This window comes from Eretmochelys imbricata, chromosome 2, assembly GCF_965152235.1.
Source record: "Eretmochelys imbricata isolate rEreImb1 chromosome 2, rEreImb1.hap1, whole genome shotgun sequence".
NCBI lineage: Eukaryota > Metazoa > Chordata > Testudines > Cheloniidae > Eretmochelys > Eretmochelys imbricata.
Window position 1 is genome coordinate 254102949 of NC_135573.1, and position 19603 is coordinate 254122551.

The 19603-nt window shown below is 43.3% G+C and overlaps 1 protein-coding gene across 4 annotated transcripts in view; it reads left to right on the forward strand.

Moving 5' to 3' along the window:
- The window catches only part of PRKAG2 (protein kinase AMP-activated non-catalytic subunit gamma 2), a 388793-nt gene that overhangs the window by 130099 nt on the left and 239091 nt on the right, over positions 1-19603 (forward strand). For all 4 annotated transcript variants that reach the window (XR_013344970.1, XM_077808400.1, XM_077808398.1 and 1 more), the window contains exon 3: positions 2474-2753. Coding sequence is in view for 3 of the 4 variants with exons in the window: in XM_077808400.1 (XP_077664526.1) it covers positions 2474-2753 (280 nt within the window). In the remaining variant the exon portion in view is untranslated. The remainder of the gene's footprint in view (positions 1-2473; positions 2754-19603) is intronic.

The following is a 19603-nucleotide window of genomic DNA, read 5'->3' on the forward strand; positions in this document are numbered from 1 at the left end:
AGCAGTGGTCCCCAAACTGTGGGGCACGCCCCCCAGGGGGCATGGAAGAATGTCCAGTGGAGCGCAGTGGGGCCTGGGCGAGCCCCAAAGAGCAGGGGGCCAGGGAGGGAGTGCCACCTAGTCCTGCTTTGCCCCCCCAGTTTCCCTCCAGCCCCTACTACTGGCTCTTGGCCGCCAGGCCCCACTCTTGGCTCCCGGCTGCGGCTCTGCTCCTGGCCTCAGCCGCTGCCCAGCCATGACTCTGCTCCCAGGCCAGGGGGGCATGGACACATTTCATTACTGGTAAGGGGGGGGGGGGGGCGCATGAGGAAAAGTTTGGGCACCATTGTCTTACAGTCTAACTAAAGGAAGTATTCTCATGATATAGATGGGGGGCAGAACTCATGCACTTAAAGAAAGTGAATTTCTCAAGGACACACAAGGAGTCTGTGACAGAGCTGGGAAGTCCCAGTCAAGTTCCTTAACCATAAGATCATCCTTCTTTTCTGTAGAAAGGAAATGGTCAGGTCCATTATGTAGTGCTACGCATAGAATTAATACAAATAATTCTGTTCTGTCAAAACTACAGAACCTCCCACTTCTTCCATGAAGCCTACATGAAAAGATTATTGGGGAGTCAGAGATAGCTGAGTGTTTATATTCATATAAAAATGAATACGTTTGTATAACAATGTGTAAGTCTGATTGATTGTACTTCTTTCCCTACACCCACCATAGGTTGCTTATCATCTTTGATTATAAACTCCTCAGGGCCTGGACTGTAGTTTTGTACAGAAACTCCTCACTTAGTCATCCCAGTTAACGTTGTTTTGTTGTTACATTGCTGATCAGTTAGAGAACATGCTCGTTTAAAGTTGTGCAGTGCGCCCTTATAACGTTGTTTGGCAGCCGCCTGCTTTGTCCACTGCTTGCAGAAAGAGCAGCCCGTTGGAACTAGCTGGTGGGGGCTTGGAACCAGGGTGGCCCGGCAGCCCCCCTATCAGCTCCCCACTCCCCTAAGTTCCCTGTGTGGCAGCTTCCAAGCAGGCTGGGCAGTCAATTGCTGGGCAGTTCAGCTGTTCCTCCCCGCACTGCCGTGTGCTGCTCCTGCCCTCTGCCTTGGAACTGCTCCCAGGAGCCTCCTGCTTGCTGTGCGGGGGGTGGAGGGGGAGCGGAAGAGGGGTGCTAAAGTCAGGGTGTCCCCCTCCCCCCGCTCCTACCCCCTGCTCCTGTACCCCATCTCCACACACATAGTCTTTTGTCTGGCAAAAAAATAATCCTGGAACCTAAACCCCCACCCCCATTTACATTAATTCTTATGGGGAAATTGGATTTGCTTAGCATCATTTCGCTTAAAGTATCATTTTTTTCAGGAACATAACTACAGCGTTAAGCGAGGAGTTATTGTATGTGCTTTTACAGTTGCAACACAACAGGTCCCTGATTAGGTCATAAGTTTATGGTATGATTCTACATTGTGCAGGTGAGACGAGTGACCTGGCATAAAGTATAAATTGATGAGCAGGACAGGAGTTGTGGGGTAGCCTAATCCTGTAGTAATCAGAGCATTGCTATTTGGCTGCTATGTTACTCCTGCCTACTAAATAAGCGTAAGTTCTAGAGGAGGACATGTAGCTAAGCACCTTATAAGAGGATCTTGTTTAAAATGGCAGATTTGCATGTTGTCTGCCTAAACTTTTGCCCTTTGTTTACCAGGTGCAAGTGAGAGTGACGGAACAGGCATGCCAGGGGTTTGGAACTCAATACAACTCACTTCAGACAGATGTACCTAGCACTTAAACTCACTTTTGTCCATGTGTGGTGTCTGCTAGCAAGTGTGGAGACCAAGAATCTTGTTGCTCTCTTTTCAAGATCAAAATACTTTATTCATAAGAAAATCTCCCCCTCCCCCAACTGTTTGAGAATTTTTTTGCCATATTTTTCCATCTGAGCTTATGCAGTTGGGGTGACATAGATCCCTGTGCTGAGGGCCACACAAGTCCTGTTCACCAAATCAGTCCCACTAAGCCTTATGCTGGCCCTTGACACAGCAGTGCATTTCACCCCGGTTGTTGTTTTTGGACACTTAGACACATATTTACTTGCACTGAGAATGTTTGGGAGAGTTGCTCATTTCACTGTAATGAGATTAATGATTTCACAAGGTATGGCTGCAGTGCAGCTTGGAGGTGCTGATTCCCAGCCAGGTATACAGATTTGTGGTCATTGTACTATGGGAGGCAGCTCATGCTTGGAACCAGGACTCAGGCGGGCTTCGACTTGGGTGACTAGCCTGAGCCGCTACCCGTGCTGCAACATCAACACTGCTATTCTTAGCACCCTAGCTTGAGCTGAGCTCGTGAGAGCCTGTCTGCCCACAGTGGGAATCCCACTGCCCAGCTGCAGTATAGACATACCCACAGAGGCAGGTTCTGAGACTTTTAGGGGAACAAACTGTGTTGAATTAATGTTTTGTTTTTCTTTTCCCCCTCAGGTGGAAGAGAGCTACCATACGGGCAGCCCTTCGAAAGGCCTTTTCTCAAAAGGGCTCCAAAATCGACCTTCCAGCCCTGTTTCTGCCCCTGTGAGATCTAAACATAGCCCAGGTTCACCAAAAACAGTGTTCCCCTTCCCATATCAGGAGTCTCCCCCACGCTCCCCTCGCCGAATGAGCTTCAGTGGAATCTTCAGGTCCTCTTCCAAAGAATCCTCTCCCAGTTCTAACCCGTCTACCTCACCCGGTGGCATGAAGTTTTTCTCCAGATCAAGAAAAAGTAAGAAATTGATCATGTTATTTCAGGAAGATACACTGTACCTGTGGGCTTGACCTATTCTTTACCTGCCTATAGTAAAGTAAGTGCGGATGGGGCACATGCTGTTTTTCATCAGTTTCACTTAAGATGTTTATCAGTTTCTTGCACACTAACTGTCCTGTACAAAGTGACCATGAGACTCCTACAAGCAAATCAACAAATCTAGCCCTGGGCAGCGAGCCAGCACATGAGTCATATGTAAGGCTTTGGATGAAATCCTGACACCATTGAAGTCGATGGGAATTTTGCCACTGACTTCAGTGCGCTGGGGATTTCATCTATAGGATCTAAGTGGAACTGAAGTGGTACGTGGCGTAAGTGATGGCCCTCTGCACAGGGTGAACTTAACTCAGAATGAGAGAAGTTTTGCTTCATTAACCACCTAGAGAATTTCAGCAGTTACTTTACCGATGTTGCTATTATAGAACAAATTATCCTTACCAGACAGAGGAAAATGACATGGATTCCTGATCTGATGACAATGGAGAGGATATTTAGGCTCATCCATCTGAAACCATTAGGTACTTCAACCGGTGTGATTCAGCACAAATGACTACTATTTATCACACATAGATTGTGTCTCTTCAGTAGTTTGTGCTCCCGTTACCGAATGAGCCACTTGAATAACTTATTTGTTGAGGAAAGAATTTACTTGTACTTTTTAAAATCTAATACTATAAGTAAAGAGTTAGAGCTCACACAGCTCATATGCTCTAGGAAATGGACATATTTACAGGTGAATCACAGAATGCTCAAGTTTCCTCTGCTTATTATTATTAGGAATTGTTGGAATTGGTTGACTGTTTGGATTGTCTGTGTTTTGGTTTGTGTGAATGGAAGAACTAAAATCCTATATAGGTGCACAGGTGCAGTAGTATTGATGCCTGTAGCTGTGTTTGGCTAATGTGTATTGCATATAATGTATCGATAATCTTCTTTGATACATAGGAATCATAAGGGACCTTTAAAATTTTTTTTTTCTTGAACAGAATTCTGGGAAATATTTATTCTAACCAGAATAAGCAACTTTGTGGTGACTTCTGTACACACAAATAGTCTCACATGTATGTGGGTGCATGCGCAGGCCCACAGAGTTGTAGAGGATTTGTGGTTATATTTGGCAAGACATTCTGCAGAGTCAATTGAAATAAGATCTTTACCAGTCCCTTCACCACACTGAACCACTTCCCAGAGACTGAAACCTAGAGAAGGGGGTGTTTTGAAGGGAGTCCAATTTGTATTACACACAATTAGAGATGATATATCCAGTTTAGCCAGATCAATCACGGGCATAGTTAACTTCCATAGTTAAAGTTCAAACAGGTTTCCTAATAGGCTGTTTTTTCAGCCCCTCCAAAAAGCCCATGCACCATTTAAATCCCATTTTTAGCCTTATTTTGTGGTTTTGAGTGTGTCTTAAGTGCTGCATAGGCTTTATGCTAGCTCACTGCACATGGGAGAATTTCATCCTGCCAGAATAATAATAATTAATAATAATATGTATTGCATAGCAAAGTACGCCAGTGACACTTTGATTATTTAGGTGCTGCCTAGTTATGCTCCTGAGCAGGGTTGGAAGGTGAAGTCTGATCCTAGCCAGATTAACCTATCCATCAGAATATTAAGCAAAAGGATCCTTCAACACGCAGCAAAAACACCGAGTTAGGGTCATGTTGATATATAGCAGAGCCAGGAATAGGAACAGGCTCTCTTGCCATATTTTTGAGCCAACAGAAGACATCCGTGACCTTCCTGGGAGAGAAATCATTGCAGCAGTCATACTGTTTATTTTTTTAGCGCAGGAATAGCCTCCTCTCAGAGAATGAGTGATGTTGATTCAAGTGCATACACCAGTAACTTTTGCCCTTCAATAGCTACAAGACAGAATGTCACTTTTATTCCAGGTGATGTGCCCTTCCCTAAGCTCCTTTCTAAAAGAGACTTAAATAGATACCCGCCCCTCCCTCCATTCTCCCCCACTTTTTGGTAGATATTATATCTACATAGGAATTGCATGCTTACGACTTACTACATTTACTTTCATGTCATTTCTTTTAAAAGTGCCTTTCCAAGGCTTCAGGAATTTTGTGGCACCTGATAAACAACAGTGATCTATTGGGGTTTTTTATAATTAAATCTTGTGAATGCTCCTTCTCAGTAAATAAAGAATGGTTTATGGTTTATGAAACACTAATATAATTTATTAAACCATATCTAAAACAAAGCCTTTATCACTTCAGCTTTGTTGTCTGAATGAGGGGATTTCTTAGAAAACGTATTCAAACCAACCATATAAGATCAGTACTGCATTACTCTGGTGATGGGCAACCTGGAATGGCCTACGTTAGTGAGGGCTCCAGTGCAGCAAAGCACACTCAAGCATGTGCTTATTGAACTGGGATTTTGATCATGATGTATCTCTAAATTGGTGCTAATGATGCACTGCACCTTTCCCTTGTTGGTCATGTAGCAAATCTTCATGTAATCTAGTCTGCAGCTGAAAAAAGAACCCAATAAAACTTTAAATTTTGGATTATTGCTTTACAAGAGAATCTGTGAAATAATAATTTCCCACCACCCTGGAAAATTATGTAGCCAGTCGTCTGCTTTTCTTTCTTCCATGCAAAGTTCAAAACATACACTAACATGTTGATCCATGTGCTCCGTGTTTCTCTTGGCAGTGACACCTTTGCATGTTCTTGATTTAAAGCGTACATATGCAGTATTTGAAGTGCTTGATTTATCTCTTTCCCCTCCCCCCCCCCACACACACTTTGTTTCTGAGCTTGTGCAATATGGGATAAGTAATAGTGGTTGGAATAAGATGTGAAGCCGAGGATCCTTTCCCATGTAAGGGTAGAAGTTAAAGGCACTTTGACATCTTGGTGATTAACGAGGCTTAAAATGTTTAAGGTTCCTCTTTGTCTGATTCTCTGCTGGCTTACCTTAGTGCTGTTCTCAGTAATAACCTATTGATTCTGCTCTAAAAAAAGTTTGTGCCATGAGAGGGAAAATATTTTGCTGCATGTGACTGCAGCAGTTTTGTTCGGTTGCTAGCGACTCTGTAGACTGATTGTTAGAGCTCAGCGTCTGTCACAGTGCCTTTTCCTGTACAAAGGAACATGAGAGAGCTGCGTTCACTATGCTTCCCCTCATTTTCTATCTGGAGTTCCTTCTGGATGAAGTTTGTATGTTTCAGTCAAGTAAACTGCTCGGTTTCAAGAAGAGTATGAAAGTAAAAATCCAAAAAATCCAAAACCCCAACACAATTTGTATCAGATATTCATATGAGTGTTTTTAAATAACTTTGTTAAAATATGAAGTTTCCAGACAGTTGTTTTTAAAGAGATAAGACTAAAATTTAAAACCACATTATTGGAATATTGTTTTAAAGAGCATAGGTTTGAAACCCAGAAAGTTCAAGTTTTGGATCAAGGTTCCACAAATTACTGACTGTATCAGTATCCATCTTCTACCTATGTACTAGAACATCCTTTACTCGCTACATTTATACCTCATGTACATTTCCAGGAGTGACCACAAACTCTTACTTTACATATGGTACAGATCTAAGAATTACCTCCTACCCATCCAATATCAGCCAAATCCAAGGATGTCCTGCAATCATTTTATAAAGCCCTGGCTAGCTGGCATCTGGAGTACAGTATCCAGTTTTAGTCACTTGCAAATATAGAGGTAAGCAAGAAACAGTCCATCATAGAACAACCAAGTTTTTCAATAGAGAGGAGGGAGCTAGGTAGGAAGACAGTGAATAAACTTGGATTATTTCGTTTTAAAAGAGGATGATTGACATGACACAAATGAAGTATTGTAACTGGGTAAGGATTATTATAGAGTCAGTCTATTTGAGGTTGTTTTCCAGACCTGAATAAAGAGACAATAAGTAGGTTTAACTTAATTGTTGCTATGCTATGAAAAGTGATTTTAAAACTGACATTTTTGGAATTGCTTTACAGTGACTCCGTATCACATTTACTCAGCTTGCAAGTAAAACTGTTCTTTCTAATCGCCAGCCCTGCAAACTCAGTCTGGGATCTGAAGCTCTGTTCTTTCTACTTTACAGTCATTAGTTTATGATCCGCGTCTCGCTTTCGAGGGAATATATATAAGAAGAATTTAAGACAATTAGTTTACCGAGTAGGAAATAGGTGGGGCAGACTCTCAATTGAGATGCTGAAATTCATTATTAATATTTTTAGGTAAACATTGGTAACTATATGGAATTTAATATGTTAAAAGGGAATATTAATTTTGTGTTTTGAAGTCATTAGGAGCAGCAGCGATTATTTTCTCTAATCATGCTTTCCTATACCCAAAGTGGCTATTTAAAAAACAAACAAATAAACAATACTCATGGTGCACCAATATGCTGCCTCAGAGGTCTGATTAAAAAGTCTTGGAAGTCAATGGAAAGATTCTCTTTGACATCAGTGAGCTTTGAATCAGGCCCATGGTAGACAGGGTGAGAAGATACTGAATCAAAGTTAAGGTTGTTTGCAGAACCTTAAATCTGAGCTATTTCGCTTTCAAACATTTTGTTTTTAAAATAGTCACTATACTCTAATGACAATGAAATTGAATGTAATGTATTCAAATCTTAGTGTTTTTTGGGATGAGGGGAGTTGATCTAGAAAGGTCTTTCTTTCATCTGAAGAAGAAATTGCCTCAGTCTATTAATATTTTTTCCTCTGGAAGTCAATACTGGAACAGGAGCACCAGTGCAGCAAACAGCTGTAAACAGGGGAGTTTGCAAGGGCAGTTTGGGGGTAGGATGTGTGTGGGGGGTCTGGTTTTGTTTTGGTGTTTGTTTGGGTCTTTGGTGGGGGTTTTTGTGTTTTGTTTTTCCCCCCTGGCAGGACTTTAGGTGGGAAGGCTATGACAACAGTGGTTGTGACCCAAGCAGTAGAAAGTCTTGACCACATACTCAGGGTCTACCTGACTGCCTTATTTGGGATTGGGAAGGAATTTTCCCCCAGGTCAGATTGACAGAGACCCTCTGAGTTTTTCGCCTTCCTCTGCAGCATGGGGCACGGGTCACTTGCAGGTTTAAACTAGTGTAAATGGTGAATTCTCTGTAACTTGAAGTCTTTAAACCATGGTTTGAGGGCTTCAGTAAGTCAGCCAGAAGTTAGGGGTCTATTTCAGGAGTGGGTGAGGTTCTGTGGCCTGCAGTGTGCAAGAGATCAGACTAGATGATCACGATGGTCCCTTCTGACCTTCAAGTCTGTGAGTCTACTGATAATCACAAGTGAGACTAGTTATATTGTTCAGTTGGAAGGATGATTGGGGTACTACACAAAGATTGTCCCATACCTTATGATAATGGATAGATTGTTTTCTGTGTACGAAAAGGGTATACAAATTGCATGCTATACTGTCTTATACCTGAAGATGGTGCAAGTAGCTTTGGTTTCCTGTATCCTAATGATACAATGGAAAAAGTTTTTGGGGTTTCATGTTGCAGCATTTAAGCTCTCCTCTGATGAAGGCCTCCTAACTATGATAGATCTGTATAGTAAAGCTTCTCCTCAGGTTTTAAGCTGAATTTGATTTCTCCCAAGATTTGTTTTAGAATTGCATTGCTTCTTATTTTGGTAACAAGTTGCTGTGAAACTGCTTACTCTGTGATGAGCGCAAGAGCTTATGCAAATTGCCAGGATCAGTTAGACAGGGTCAGCCTGACAAAGGGTGTTCTGGATGAACAGCTTGCAGCTGTGTGCAACTCAATCTGTATTTTTACAGTGTTAGGCTCAAACTACTGACATATATTACTTTAAAGAATCAGCTTCCTTAATATATATTCCTGTAAAATTGATGCAAGTTCAGTTAATTGGCTGTCCAAAGTTCACTGCTTTTGCTCGTGGATTTGACATTTAGATTGCTCTTTATGAGGTCAATAAGTACAATCCATAGTGTGTTTCCCTCCCAGCCTTTGAAATGCTACTATACCTAAATATCAGTTATAAGTTGTGTTGTGAGATACTACAATTGTGGACTTTTTACCCCTAATATCTCTACTATCCTGCATGTGAATCAGCTTCTTCTGATACTACTGGGGCCAATTGCTCCTTGCTTTTGGGAAACCAGCTGGGTGGGAGCTAAAGTTTAGGAAATAACCTTGAGGAAGTTTTCTTCCTGATTATTCTGGGGGTGGAGGCAGAATTTACCCCTCTCCTTGGAAAGCATCCCCCAAGTCCTCCAGGATCCACATGGATTCCAGGTCAACAGGAGAGGCAGGAACTTAGATGGGGAAGCTAAGTGATGTTTTTAGACCTCTGCCATAGTTACCCCCAAGACTCACCCTTTAAAATAAATCCTCATCAAAGAGAGGGTAACATGGAAAGCTAAGGCAGTTTTGAGCTTTATCATCTTCCTTCCCTGATCTCTGTAGGATTGGTATGGAGGACAGTAGATGTTCCTCCCATCAGTCTCTCCGACCCAATCACTCCCAACCCTCTCCCTGTACCTGTGAAGAACCATCTGTGAAACCCAGGGAAAGGGGATGGGCCATCTATGGTAGCAGATGACAGAACAAGGAGTAATGGTGTCAAGTTGCAGTGGGGGAGGTTTAGCTTGGATATTAGGAAAAACTTTTTCACTAGGAGGGTGGTGAAGCACTGGAATGCGTTACCTAGGGAGGTGGTGGAATCTCCTTCTTTTGAGGTTTTTAAGGTCAGGCTTGACAAAGCCCTGGCTGAGATGATTTAGTTGGGGATGAGTCCTGCTTTGAGCAGAGGGTTGTACTAGATGACCTCCTGAGGTCCCTTCCAACCCCAATATTCTATTATTCTATGTCTTTTTTCTTTTATAATGCTGATGTGTGAAAACATCTAACCACCATTTTCTGCTGGTATTCTCCCCACAAGATGGATTTGCGCTGCTTATTGGGCTTGTCTACACTAAAAAAATCATGTTACTGACAACGTGTCAGCAAAGGTGCTATGTATATTTTAGCTGAAAACACAGACAAAGGCAAGTAATGTCCAGCACTGTTTCAGCTGCACCAGTTACTGACATCTGTTGTCAGGAATGGGTCATTTTTTTAGTATAGACTGGGCCATAATTATTAGCATATTTTCCTTCCAATCATCTGGAGGGGGCTTTTGATTCATTTCCTGTTTCCATCCTAGCCTCACGTTTCCAATATTACCCTGCAGTTACGGGTAGATGAACTTACAACATACTCATATTCTTTATGTCTATGTATAATTTTTAAAATATATTTTTAAAGTGTCTTAAAGTTACCACTGCACTGTAGCAAGTAACTTAGAGGGAATGGCTCAGAAAACGGAGGTGTTTCTGAATTTGAAATGCCTCTTTCTGAGAATAATTTCCAGCTATTGTATTGGCTGGGAAGGGCAGGCATTGGGAGCCTAGTTCCTTCCCATCTTGTGTTTCTTTTCCTCAACATGGGACTGAAATCTTGGTACTTCCTGGAAACCATCAGATATGCTTTTGGTGTCAGTCTAAGACATTCATTCTGGACAACACTTAAATAATTAAGTGACTTCATTTTCTCTTGTCACTTATGAATGTGCTGTCAGTGTTCTTAATTTTTCTTTTCTACATACTTAATGAAGGCAAATATGTGAATTGTTCTTTTAGTAACAGTAAAGAAACTGTAGAGAAACTAAGAATTAGCCTTTCTTGGAAGTCTTTAGCAATGGAGTGAGAGTCAGTAAAAAAATGAAATTTTTTCCCTCAGCAGGGTTGAAATAGAAACAAAACATTTTGAACTTCCCACAGAGTTGATTCACCTTGATGGAGTTTTCACTCCTACTGCCTTATTGGTTCAATGGATACCAGTGGTCTTCGGGGGGGAGAAACCATTTTACTTGGGAGAAACCACAATTTAAAGACGCAAACAGCTTCCTTTCCTGACAGGTCAGGCTGCAAATAACAGTAGAGAAAACTAAAGGGTAGAAGTAATGAGTCTTATCTGCCACTCCCTTTGTGAACAAGGTCTACTTTTGTTTGTTTATTCCCAGATATTTAGGTCCCAGTCCAGCAAAGCATCTAAGCAATTGCTTAATTTTAAATAAAGGAGCCGTCCCCTTGATTTCAGACTACTTATATGCTTCAAGCCAAGCACTTGCTTAAGTGCTTTGCTGGATCCGGGTCTTAGAGCATCATCGTATCTACACACTTTTACTGTGTGGTAAGCCCTCTTTTTGATGTGTCATTAAATTATGCTAGGTGCTGCGTGTGCTCACACACGCACGCGCTCTCTCTCTCTCTCTCTAAGGGCTAGTCTACAGTGCCCTTACAGGCATTCAGTGCGGACTATGGAGGCGTGAACTGCAGAGCATACCAAGTGTTGTGCTCTGACTGTCCTGTGTGGACAAGGCTGGCACAAATTAAAAGGTACCTAGTTCATGTTAATGTAGTCCTTTTTGAAAGAGGTGCAGTATAGACATAGCATAAGAGATACTTCCATCCTGAAAGAGTTTAGAGTCTAAATAGACAAGACAGACAAAGGGTGGGAGAAAATAAGTATTTTACAAAGAGGGAAGTGAGGCATAGAGAGCTTAAGTGACTTGCCCGAGTTCACAGAGAGAATCAGTGACAAAGCTTGGAACTGAACTCACATTTTCTGAGTGCCTGTTCAGTGCTTGAATCACAAGACCATCCATCCTGTCATGTTTATCTAACTCTCTGTAGTTTTTTTTTACTATACTCATCACTACCATGTCTGGTCTCTGTGCTCCTGGAGGATCTCGGTCCCAATGATCTGCTCTTTTAATATGCATGGGACTAAATGTGAGAGCAAATGTTTCCGAAAGAAGAATCCTACACTTGACTGTGAAATAGAAGCCTAACTTCATTATAAATTAAGTCTGTCTGCTTGTGCTAAAATAGAAATGCTCTCTGAAGTTTTCAGAACAAATATTATTTATAGCCATCTTCAGATGGGAAGGTCATTATTAAGGCTATGTTTTAGTCATGGGTATTTTTAGTAAAAGTCACGGACAGGTCACTGGCAGTAAACAAAAATTTATGGCCCATGACCTGTCCATGACTTCCACTATACCCCTAACTAAAATTTGGGCTGTGGGGCTGTGGGTGCTCTATTGGGGCAGTCTGGGTGTGCTGGGGGGGTGGCCCAGGAACCTGCTGGTGCTTGCAGGGGAGGTGAGCGGCCCGGGCCCCCTGCTGGTGCTGGGAGGGGGAGGGTGGGTGGGGCTGGCAGGCTCCTTATGTGGCTCCATGTGTCCCTGCAGCTCCTAGGGTGAAGGAAGGCTAGGGGGGCTCCGCAGCTCCCATTGGCCAGGAACTGGAGCCAATGGGAGCTGCAGGGGTGGTGCCTGCGAGCGCAGGTAGTGCATGGAGCCCCCTGGCCCCTCCACCTAAGAGCTGCAGGGACATGCCAGCCCCTTCAGGGGAGCCCCCACCCCCGAGATGAGGGCCACCCTGCACCCCAACCCCCTGCTCCAGCCCTGAGCCCCCTCCCACACCCAAACTGCCCCAGCTGCGGCTGGTGCGGCTGGCCCTGGGGCTGCCTGATCTGCTCGGGCAGCCCTGGAGCCAGCCACACCAGCTGCTGCAGAAGTCACCGAAAGTCACGGAATCCATGACTTCCATGACCTCTATGACAGACATGCAGTCTAAGTCATTATTCATTCCATATTGTGTTATCTAGGCTTAAGAAGTGAAGCATTAATCTACCTCAGCTTTCCCACCTAGTTTCAAAGCTTTGAAGGGGGTTGTATGAAAACTTGTATAGGAGGTTTTAACATTCTTGTTCAAGGGGATTCAGTTGTGGAGGAAGTTTCCAGAGAAGATCAGAATGTGAATTAAGCTGAACACCTTCAAGGCACACTACCTGATTCTTCTGACAGTCATTTCCACCATAATCAGCATGGAGATCATGTAAATTATAATAATTTTCTATATGTACATAGTGGAGTTGGCCACCTCCCAAGTACCCCCTTTTGGCCAAAGGTCCATTCAGGGCCCTCTCCCTGAGTGTCTTTCTGATTCCCAGCACCTCCTGCCTGGAGTTTATCCTTCTCCACAGAGTCTCCCAGCTGGGTCTTTACAGTTTCTCCCTGGCTTGTTCAGGATTTCTCCCATGCATCCCTGCCTGGAGAACTTTCCTCACTTTCTTCTGCAGACTCAGGGCCCTGTAGGAGCCTTCTTTCTACCTTCAGGTGTCTACAGACAGATGCAGTTTTCTGGGCTTCCCTCCTTCACTGCAACTTCCTGCTTCTTTTATACTGGAATGACCAGATTCCTCTCAGGTAAAGCTCATCCAATAATCAGGGTTGACTTACTCCAGTCTCTCCAGGCCATATGGCAAACTGTTGTTAGAATATATATTCTTCTTCTTTAAGCAGAGAGTTCTTGATACAGATTGGGGAGATATGCATCCGATGAAGTGAGCTGTAGCTCACGAAAGCTTATGCTCAAATAAATTGGTTAGTCTCTAAGGTGCCACAAGTACTCCTTTTCTTTTGGCGAATACAGACTAACACGGCTGTTACTCTGAAACCTGAGATTGGGGAGAAGAGTAGAAAACCCCAGCAAGTCCACAAGGGGGCTCTCCATGCAAATCTAACTTATCTGGGGAGTGCTTAGATACTATTTTGATAAGCATTGTAAAAAACCCTAAGATAGTGAAGTGTTGGGTAAAAGTATGTTCAAGAGTATTGTAAACAGCTAGTGTGTTGTGATATATCATTACTGTTTTATTCTCTCCTCTGTGGTAGTTTAAACTGAACACTGTAGCTGTTAACCATTAAGGGCCCAATCCAACTTCCATTAAAAAGGGGAGGTGGGTGAGGTAATATGTTTTATTGGACCAACTTCTGTTGGTGAAAGACCCTAGCTTTCAAGCTGACACAGAGCTCTTTTACGAACAGAAGTTGGTCTAATAAAAGATACTATCTTCACCCACCTTGTCTCTCTCTAGTATCCTGGGACCAACACGGCTACAACCGCACTGATATTTAAGTCAGTAATCAATGAGAGTCTTTCCATTGACTTAAATGGGAGTTGGGGTAGACATTCCTGACATTTCTAGTAACCTATTTATACTAGAATTTACTACTGGCTCATAATTACATTTTGTGTGTGTAGGTGTGTGAGTGATTTAAATGCAAATGGGAGTTTTCAGGTGTAAGGAGATGCAGGTATGTACAAAATACTCTTGTGCACTTGGCATAAGGCCCAGTTGCCAGGTTAGGAATTCATTTTTTTGCACTATTAGTCAAATAATTATCAGAATGGATTTGGAGATCTAATGTGAAGGCTTTTTGCATTTGTAATTTTACAAAGGTGAAAGGGCTGTGGAAATAGTTTTGATATTACACAATGTTGGAGTCATTGGGTCTGATCTAACTAAATCCTATACTCCTGAGTCTACATAATGAAACTAAGTACTTCTATACTGCTCTTTATTTGGCTAAAGTAAACTCACATTTGTTTTTTCCAAGGGAAGTAGAGAACAACGTGTCACTTTTAAAACTGGTAATTGGTTTATGATTTTCTAGACCAGTGAGTAAATTAATTGGGATTTTATTGTGCCTACAGTAACAAACTCATCAACTAGAGGAGGCCAGATGTCCTCCTTTTAGTCCAAAATACAGGCAGGACAAGGAGGGTTTACGTCATCCTGCTACTGAAGTGGTGGGCAAACTCCCATTGATGTCAACAAGAGCAGGATTAGACATATAATTGTTTGGATCTACATCTGTAAATGATCCGTAGACATCAGAATCTTTAAGGAAACCTATTTCATTAACATTTTCTTAATAGGTTCAACATTTTCTAATAGTGTCCATACTCTAGTATATATGTTGAGAGCTAGTAGCTGTTACCTTCAGTGCTTTGAAGATCAGAGTAAAACTTCCATTAATTTTCTTTAGCACAATGTGTGATGTACTAAATTATAGTATGATCTGGCCCAGATCCTATTATAATTTATTCTCAAAATATTGCATTCAGTGGACCACATGGAAGGGCACTTCAAACCTCTGGTCATGCACAGACCATATTTTGCAAGCCAGTGTGTTAAATGTGTTGGGTTCCCCTGCTCCCCCTGAAATAAGAGACAGTAGGTATTTTTTTCAAGTTTGAGGATGCAAGGGACAGATCTGGGTTCAGGGGAGTCAGTGAGATGGAAGGTCACACATAGCATCATGTAGTATAAAGCTGTGATTATACATGTAAGCACAAAAAGTTCTAATTAATGTTCTTTGCTTACGGATAAATTTTGAGCCTAATCTCAATAGTTTCTTTTCTGGAGTGAAGACTTTAACTTCAGCCAGCCCAGCTTCACCCTTTACATTATGGGTAATCATCTTCAATTGAAATTCTCTGCAGATTACATTCCTCTTAGCCTGCTTTTCCCTTTGCGGGTTTGACATTATCTAGTGTGACTGGGTCGGGCAGGATGGCTACAGAAGAGTAATAGAAGGCAGATATATAAGCCCCAGGCAAAGTAGGTCCCTTTTCCCTGGGTAAGGTAACAGGGAAGGTTCCAAAACAATCAGGAACCTTCTGGAGACAATTAAGACAGGCTGATTAGAACACCTGCAGCCAATCAAGAAGGTGCTAGAATCAATTAAGGCAGGCTAATCAGGGCACCTGGGTTTTAAAAAGGAGCTCACTTCAGTTTGTGGTGTGCGTGTGAGGAGCTGGGAGCAAGAGGCACTAGGAGCTGAGAGTGAGAATGAGGACTGTTGGAGGACTGAGGCGTACAAGCATTATCAGACACCAGGAGGAAGGTCCTATGGTGAGGATAAAGAAGGTGTTGGAAGGAGGCCATGGGGAAGTAGCCCAGGGAGTTGTAGCTGTCGCACAGCGGTTCCAGGAGGCACTCTAGACAGCTGCATTCCACAGGGCCCTGGGCTGGAACCCGGAGTAGAGGGCGGGCCTGGGTTCCCCCCAAATCCTCCCAACTCCTGGTCAGACACAGGAGGAGTCAGCCTGGACTGTGAATTCAGAAAAACGGTCCAGCTGAGGAATGCCGTGAAGCTTAAAGGCGAGCAAATCCGCCAATAAGCGCAAGACCCACCAAGGTAGAGCAGGAACTTCGTCACACTAGTTAAACAGGTGAGGCAATGCACCTAGTGAGACTTGCTGGAAATACTTTTTTTTTGGGGGGGGGGGTCACTCCCATCAGTAAGTGAATCTAGAAAGGCACATCTTCTTGAGAGTTCTGTTCACACAATAGGCTAATAATTCCTCTTCCCCTTCCAAGGCTGGTGTTTTTCACTATCTGGGTGTTCAGCATCTCATGACATGTAGGCAGGATCTTCCTGCCTCCTGTTTTTATTTTCAGAACCTAGAGGTATTATTTAAAAAAAAGTATTTATTTTTCTGGGCACCATATGTTACACCATTTTCTGTCAGAGCTCACCTGTGTTTTGTGGTGAGTGCCCTTTCCCCTCTCATTTCCTAAATAATTCTGATCTTTGATTCATGCAATAAATTTGAATCTGTGCTTGTGCTCGGATGTGAAATGGGCACTCGGATACTGTGGTGATGGGCCATATAAATATCTTGATTTCTAGACAGAACATGTAAAATTGTGTTAGGTGTTTTTTAGCCCTGTCCCTGCTTTCCCCTGAAGCACACCCTTGACTAAGCAGTGAAACTGGATCATGAAGGATTCCTTTCCAGTCTGCTCATTGCAGCTTTTCCTGATGCTGTTTACAGTACGCACAAAACAGAAATCTAGGTGCTGCTTTCAAAGTATGACCTATCTTGCTGTCCCAGGAGAGCAATGTGCTGTATGTAACTGTGTTAAGTCATGCCAACTAGAGCTGTATGTGGTACCTGAAAATGTGAAACATTGTTAGGTGCCCTCCTGTGGGCATAGTGTAGATACGTCCTCTGTGTGGCAGGTGGGACTGCTTAGAGCTCATAGAAATGACTTCTTTTTTTTTTTTTTTAACTGGCTGCTAATGGACCATTATTTACATTTTTTCCTCTTTTCTGATTTTTAAGTTTAAACAAAAGTGGAAGTGGGTAAAAACACTTTAACCCCTTCTCCCAACAAAGAAAAAAATGTATATAACAGTGGTAATTTCTAGAGTTGTCCAGACAGCCACTCCACCTGGGATCAGGATTTGGCAGTTTTGTCATTAAATTCAGTGGGATCAGAATAAGACAGGTTTGTGACAGGTTTGTTTATTATATTCACAAACAAATGTCTTGAAATCAGTGGGAGGCTTGAGGGGGAAGTCATGCTATTCATTATTGAAGAATATTTTAACAGTTGCTACTATTTGTGGATCCTGAACATTTCATGAATTCCAAAGGCCGGTGTGACGGGGTGTATGGACCCCAAACAGATGAGGAAGTGCCAGAGAGACCATGGCAGTAGGGCGACCCACCCCTTTGACCCTGTCAATCAGGTATGAGAGGGAGGAGGCCTTAAAGAGAGGACGCTGCAGCCAGCCTGGGGGAGGGAGGGAGGGGTGAAGGAGCAGGATTGCCCTAAGCAGCAGATTACAGGAGTGACTCCTGAAGTCACAAAGGGAACTCCTAGCCGGGAGACCTTCATCCCAACCCTATGGAGAATGCAGCAAAGTCCCAGGGTAAGACGGACAGACTAAGCCTGACTCAGCAGCCCAGCCAGGGGATTTCTCAAAATCCACTATGTGCACTCTGTATCATTGGTAGTGGACTCCTGCCCCCCACCTGAAGGGTCCTGGGAAGGGAGTACCCTCGAATGTGTTGGGGCTTTTGATTTTCCTTTTGATCCTCATCCGGGTAGACTTAAGAAGGCCCACAAAAGGAGGGCCCCCTCACAAGTAATAAGGAGCTGGGGGCCTGTGTTGGATCCAACTAGTGTAAATAACTGGGCATGGCCAGGTTCTCCTATCATCTGAGGGGGAAATGGCAGAAGACTCTGCTACAGCCAGAAGTGCTGGTCAGTGAGGATCTTTCTTTTGAGGGGGGTGTGTGTGTGTGAGAGAGAGAGAGAGAGAGAGAGAATTGAGTGTAAGGTTTGGTGTCAGAAGAGTTTACTTAACCTTAGCATGTGATTTCCATAGTTCTTAATGTTTGTGGTCTTTTAACAGATCTGTTGAATGGTGAGTGAATTGCACGTAGCAACCTTAACAGTAACTTAACAAAAGTCTCTTGTTTAGAATGATATTATTTGCTGCCCCCACACTTGGATGGCAAAAGGCCAAGAGCCAGCTATGCAGGCTTCACAGCAGCTGTCCCTTTAGGGCAGCTTCAAGGTCACTTTGTGCTACTCTTGTGGCCCAAAGGGACTTTAACGTAGGTATGATCTAGCCCTAAGCAGCTACTTTGAAAAACTGTTATCAAAATTTTTCCTGGGGGGAAAAAAAATCACCCTTAAAATAGTGCTTTTATTATACAACAGTGGTGATGAAACAGTGGCAAATAGCCCCCCATTATTATTATTTATTACATAGTTATCATTTATATTGTGGTAGTGCATGGAGACCTCAAACATGTGAGGGCTCATAGACTTTAGCCAGAAAGGGACCATCCTGACCATCCAGTCTGACCTGCACATTGCAGGCCACTGTCACAGCGGGGTTGTGGGCAGCCAGTCGTAGTAGTTGGATCCAGAGTTCACAGTTACAATACAGGAATCAAGAGTCAGCTAGGTTGGGATACTGGTGGGGAGATCAAAAGCAGGAGATAACGTGGAGCTCAGACCTATGAGTTGGGAACCAGAGTCAGGCTAAGTCAAGATGCCAAGGGGCCAGAGGCATGAGACAAACTGGATGGCAGGAACCACTAGTCAGATGCCAGAAGTCAAGCTCCGTTGGAAGTCCAGGACATAAATCTGGGAACTCAGGAGCAGGTAGCTGTAGTGGGAACCGGAAGCACACAGTGCAGAGTACAGTGGAGCCCAGTTGTTCAGACAGCTTCCTTTTCCTGCTGCTGGCTGAAGTAGGGCCAGCAGGCCGATTAGCCACTCTGGGACCCCGCCAATTGGAGCTCAGGGGCGGAGCCTCACACTAAGGCTGGGCTTTGTGGATCTCAGGTTAGCTACCAGCAGGCTGCCAGTGGTGGGTTGGGGTGTAGTGCCTCCATGAAACTTCTGGACCCAGGTTTGAGACCCATGGGGCAGAATAGTCACAGAACCACATGCAGCCACTCCTGTAATAGATCCGTAACGTCTGGCTAAGTTACTGAAGTCCTCAAATCTTGATTTAAATACTTCAGGTTACAGAGAATCCACCATTTACACTAGTTCAAACCAACAAGTGACCCAGGCCCCACACTACAGGGGAAGGAAGTCCTCCCTGCCCCCAGTCTCTGTCAATAGAACTTGGGGGTAAATTCCTTCCTGACCCCAAATAGAATGATCAGTTAGATCAAGAGCATGTGGGCAAGACCCATCAGCCAGGCAAGTGAGAGAGAATTATCTGTAGTAACTCAGAGTCTTCCCTATCTAGTGTCTCATCTCTGATTGTTGGAGATATTTGCTAATAGCTGTTGCAGATGGGCCATATGGCATAGTAGGCAATCTCGTCAGACTATCCCCTCCATAAACTTATCAAGCTCAGTCTTGAAGCCAGTTTGATTTTTTTGCCACCACTGCTCCCCATGGAAGGCTGTTCCAGAGTGACACTCCTCTAATGGTTAGAAACCTTTGTCTAATTTCAAGTCTAAACTTACTGATGGCCAATTTATATCAATTTGTTCTTGTGGCAACATTGGCCTATTTAAATAACTCCTCTCCCTCCTGGTATTTATCCCTTGATGTATTTCTAGGGAGCAATCATATCTCCCCTCATCCTTCATTTTGTTAGGCTAAACAAGCCAAGCTCCTTAAATCTCTTCTCGTAAGGTAG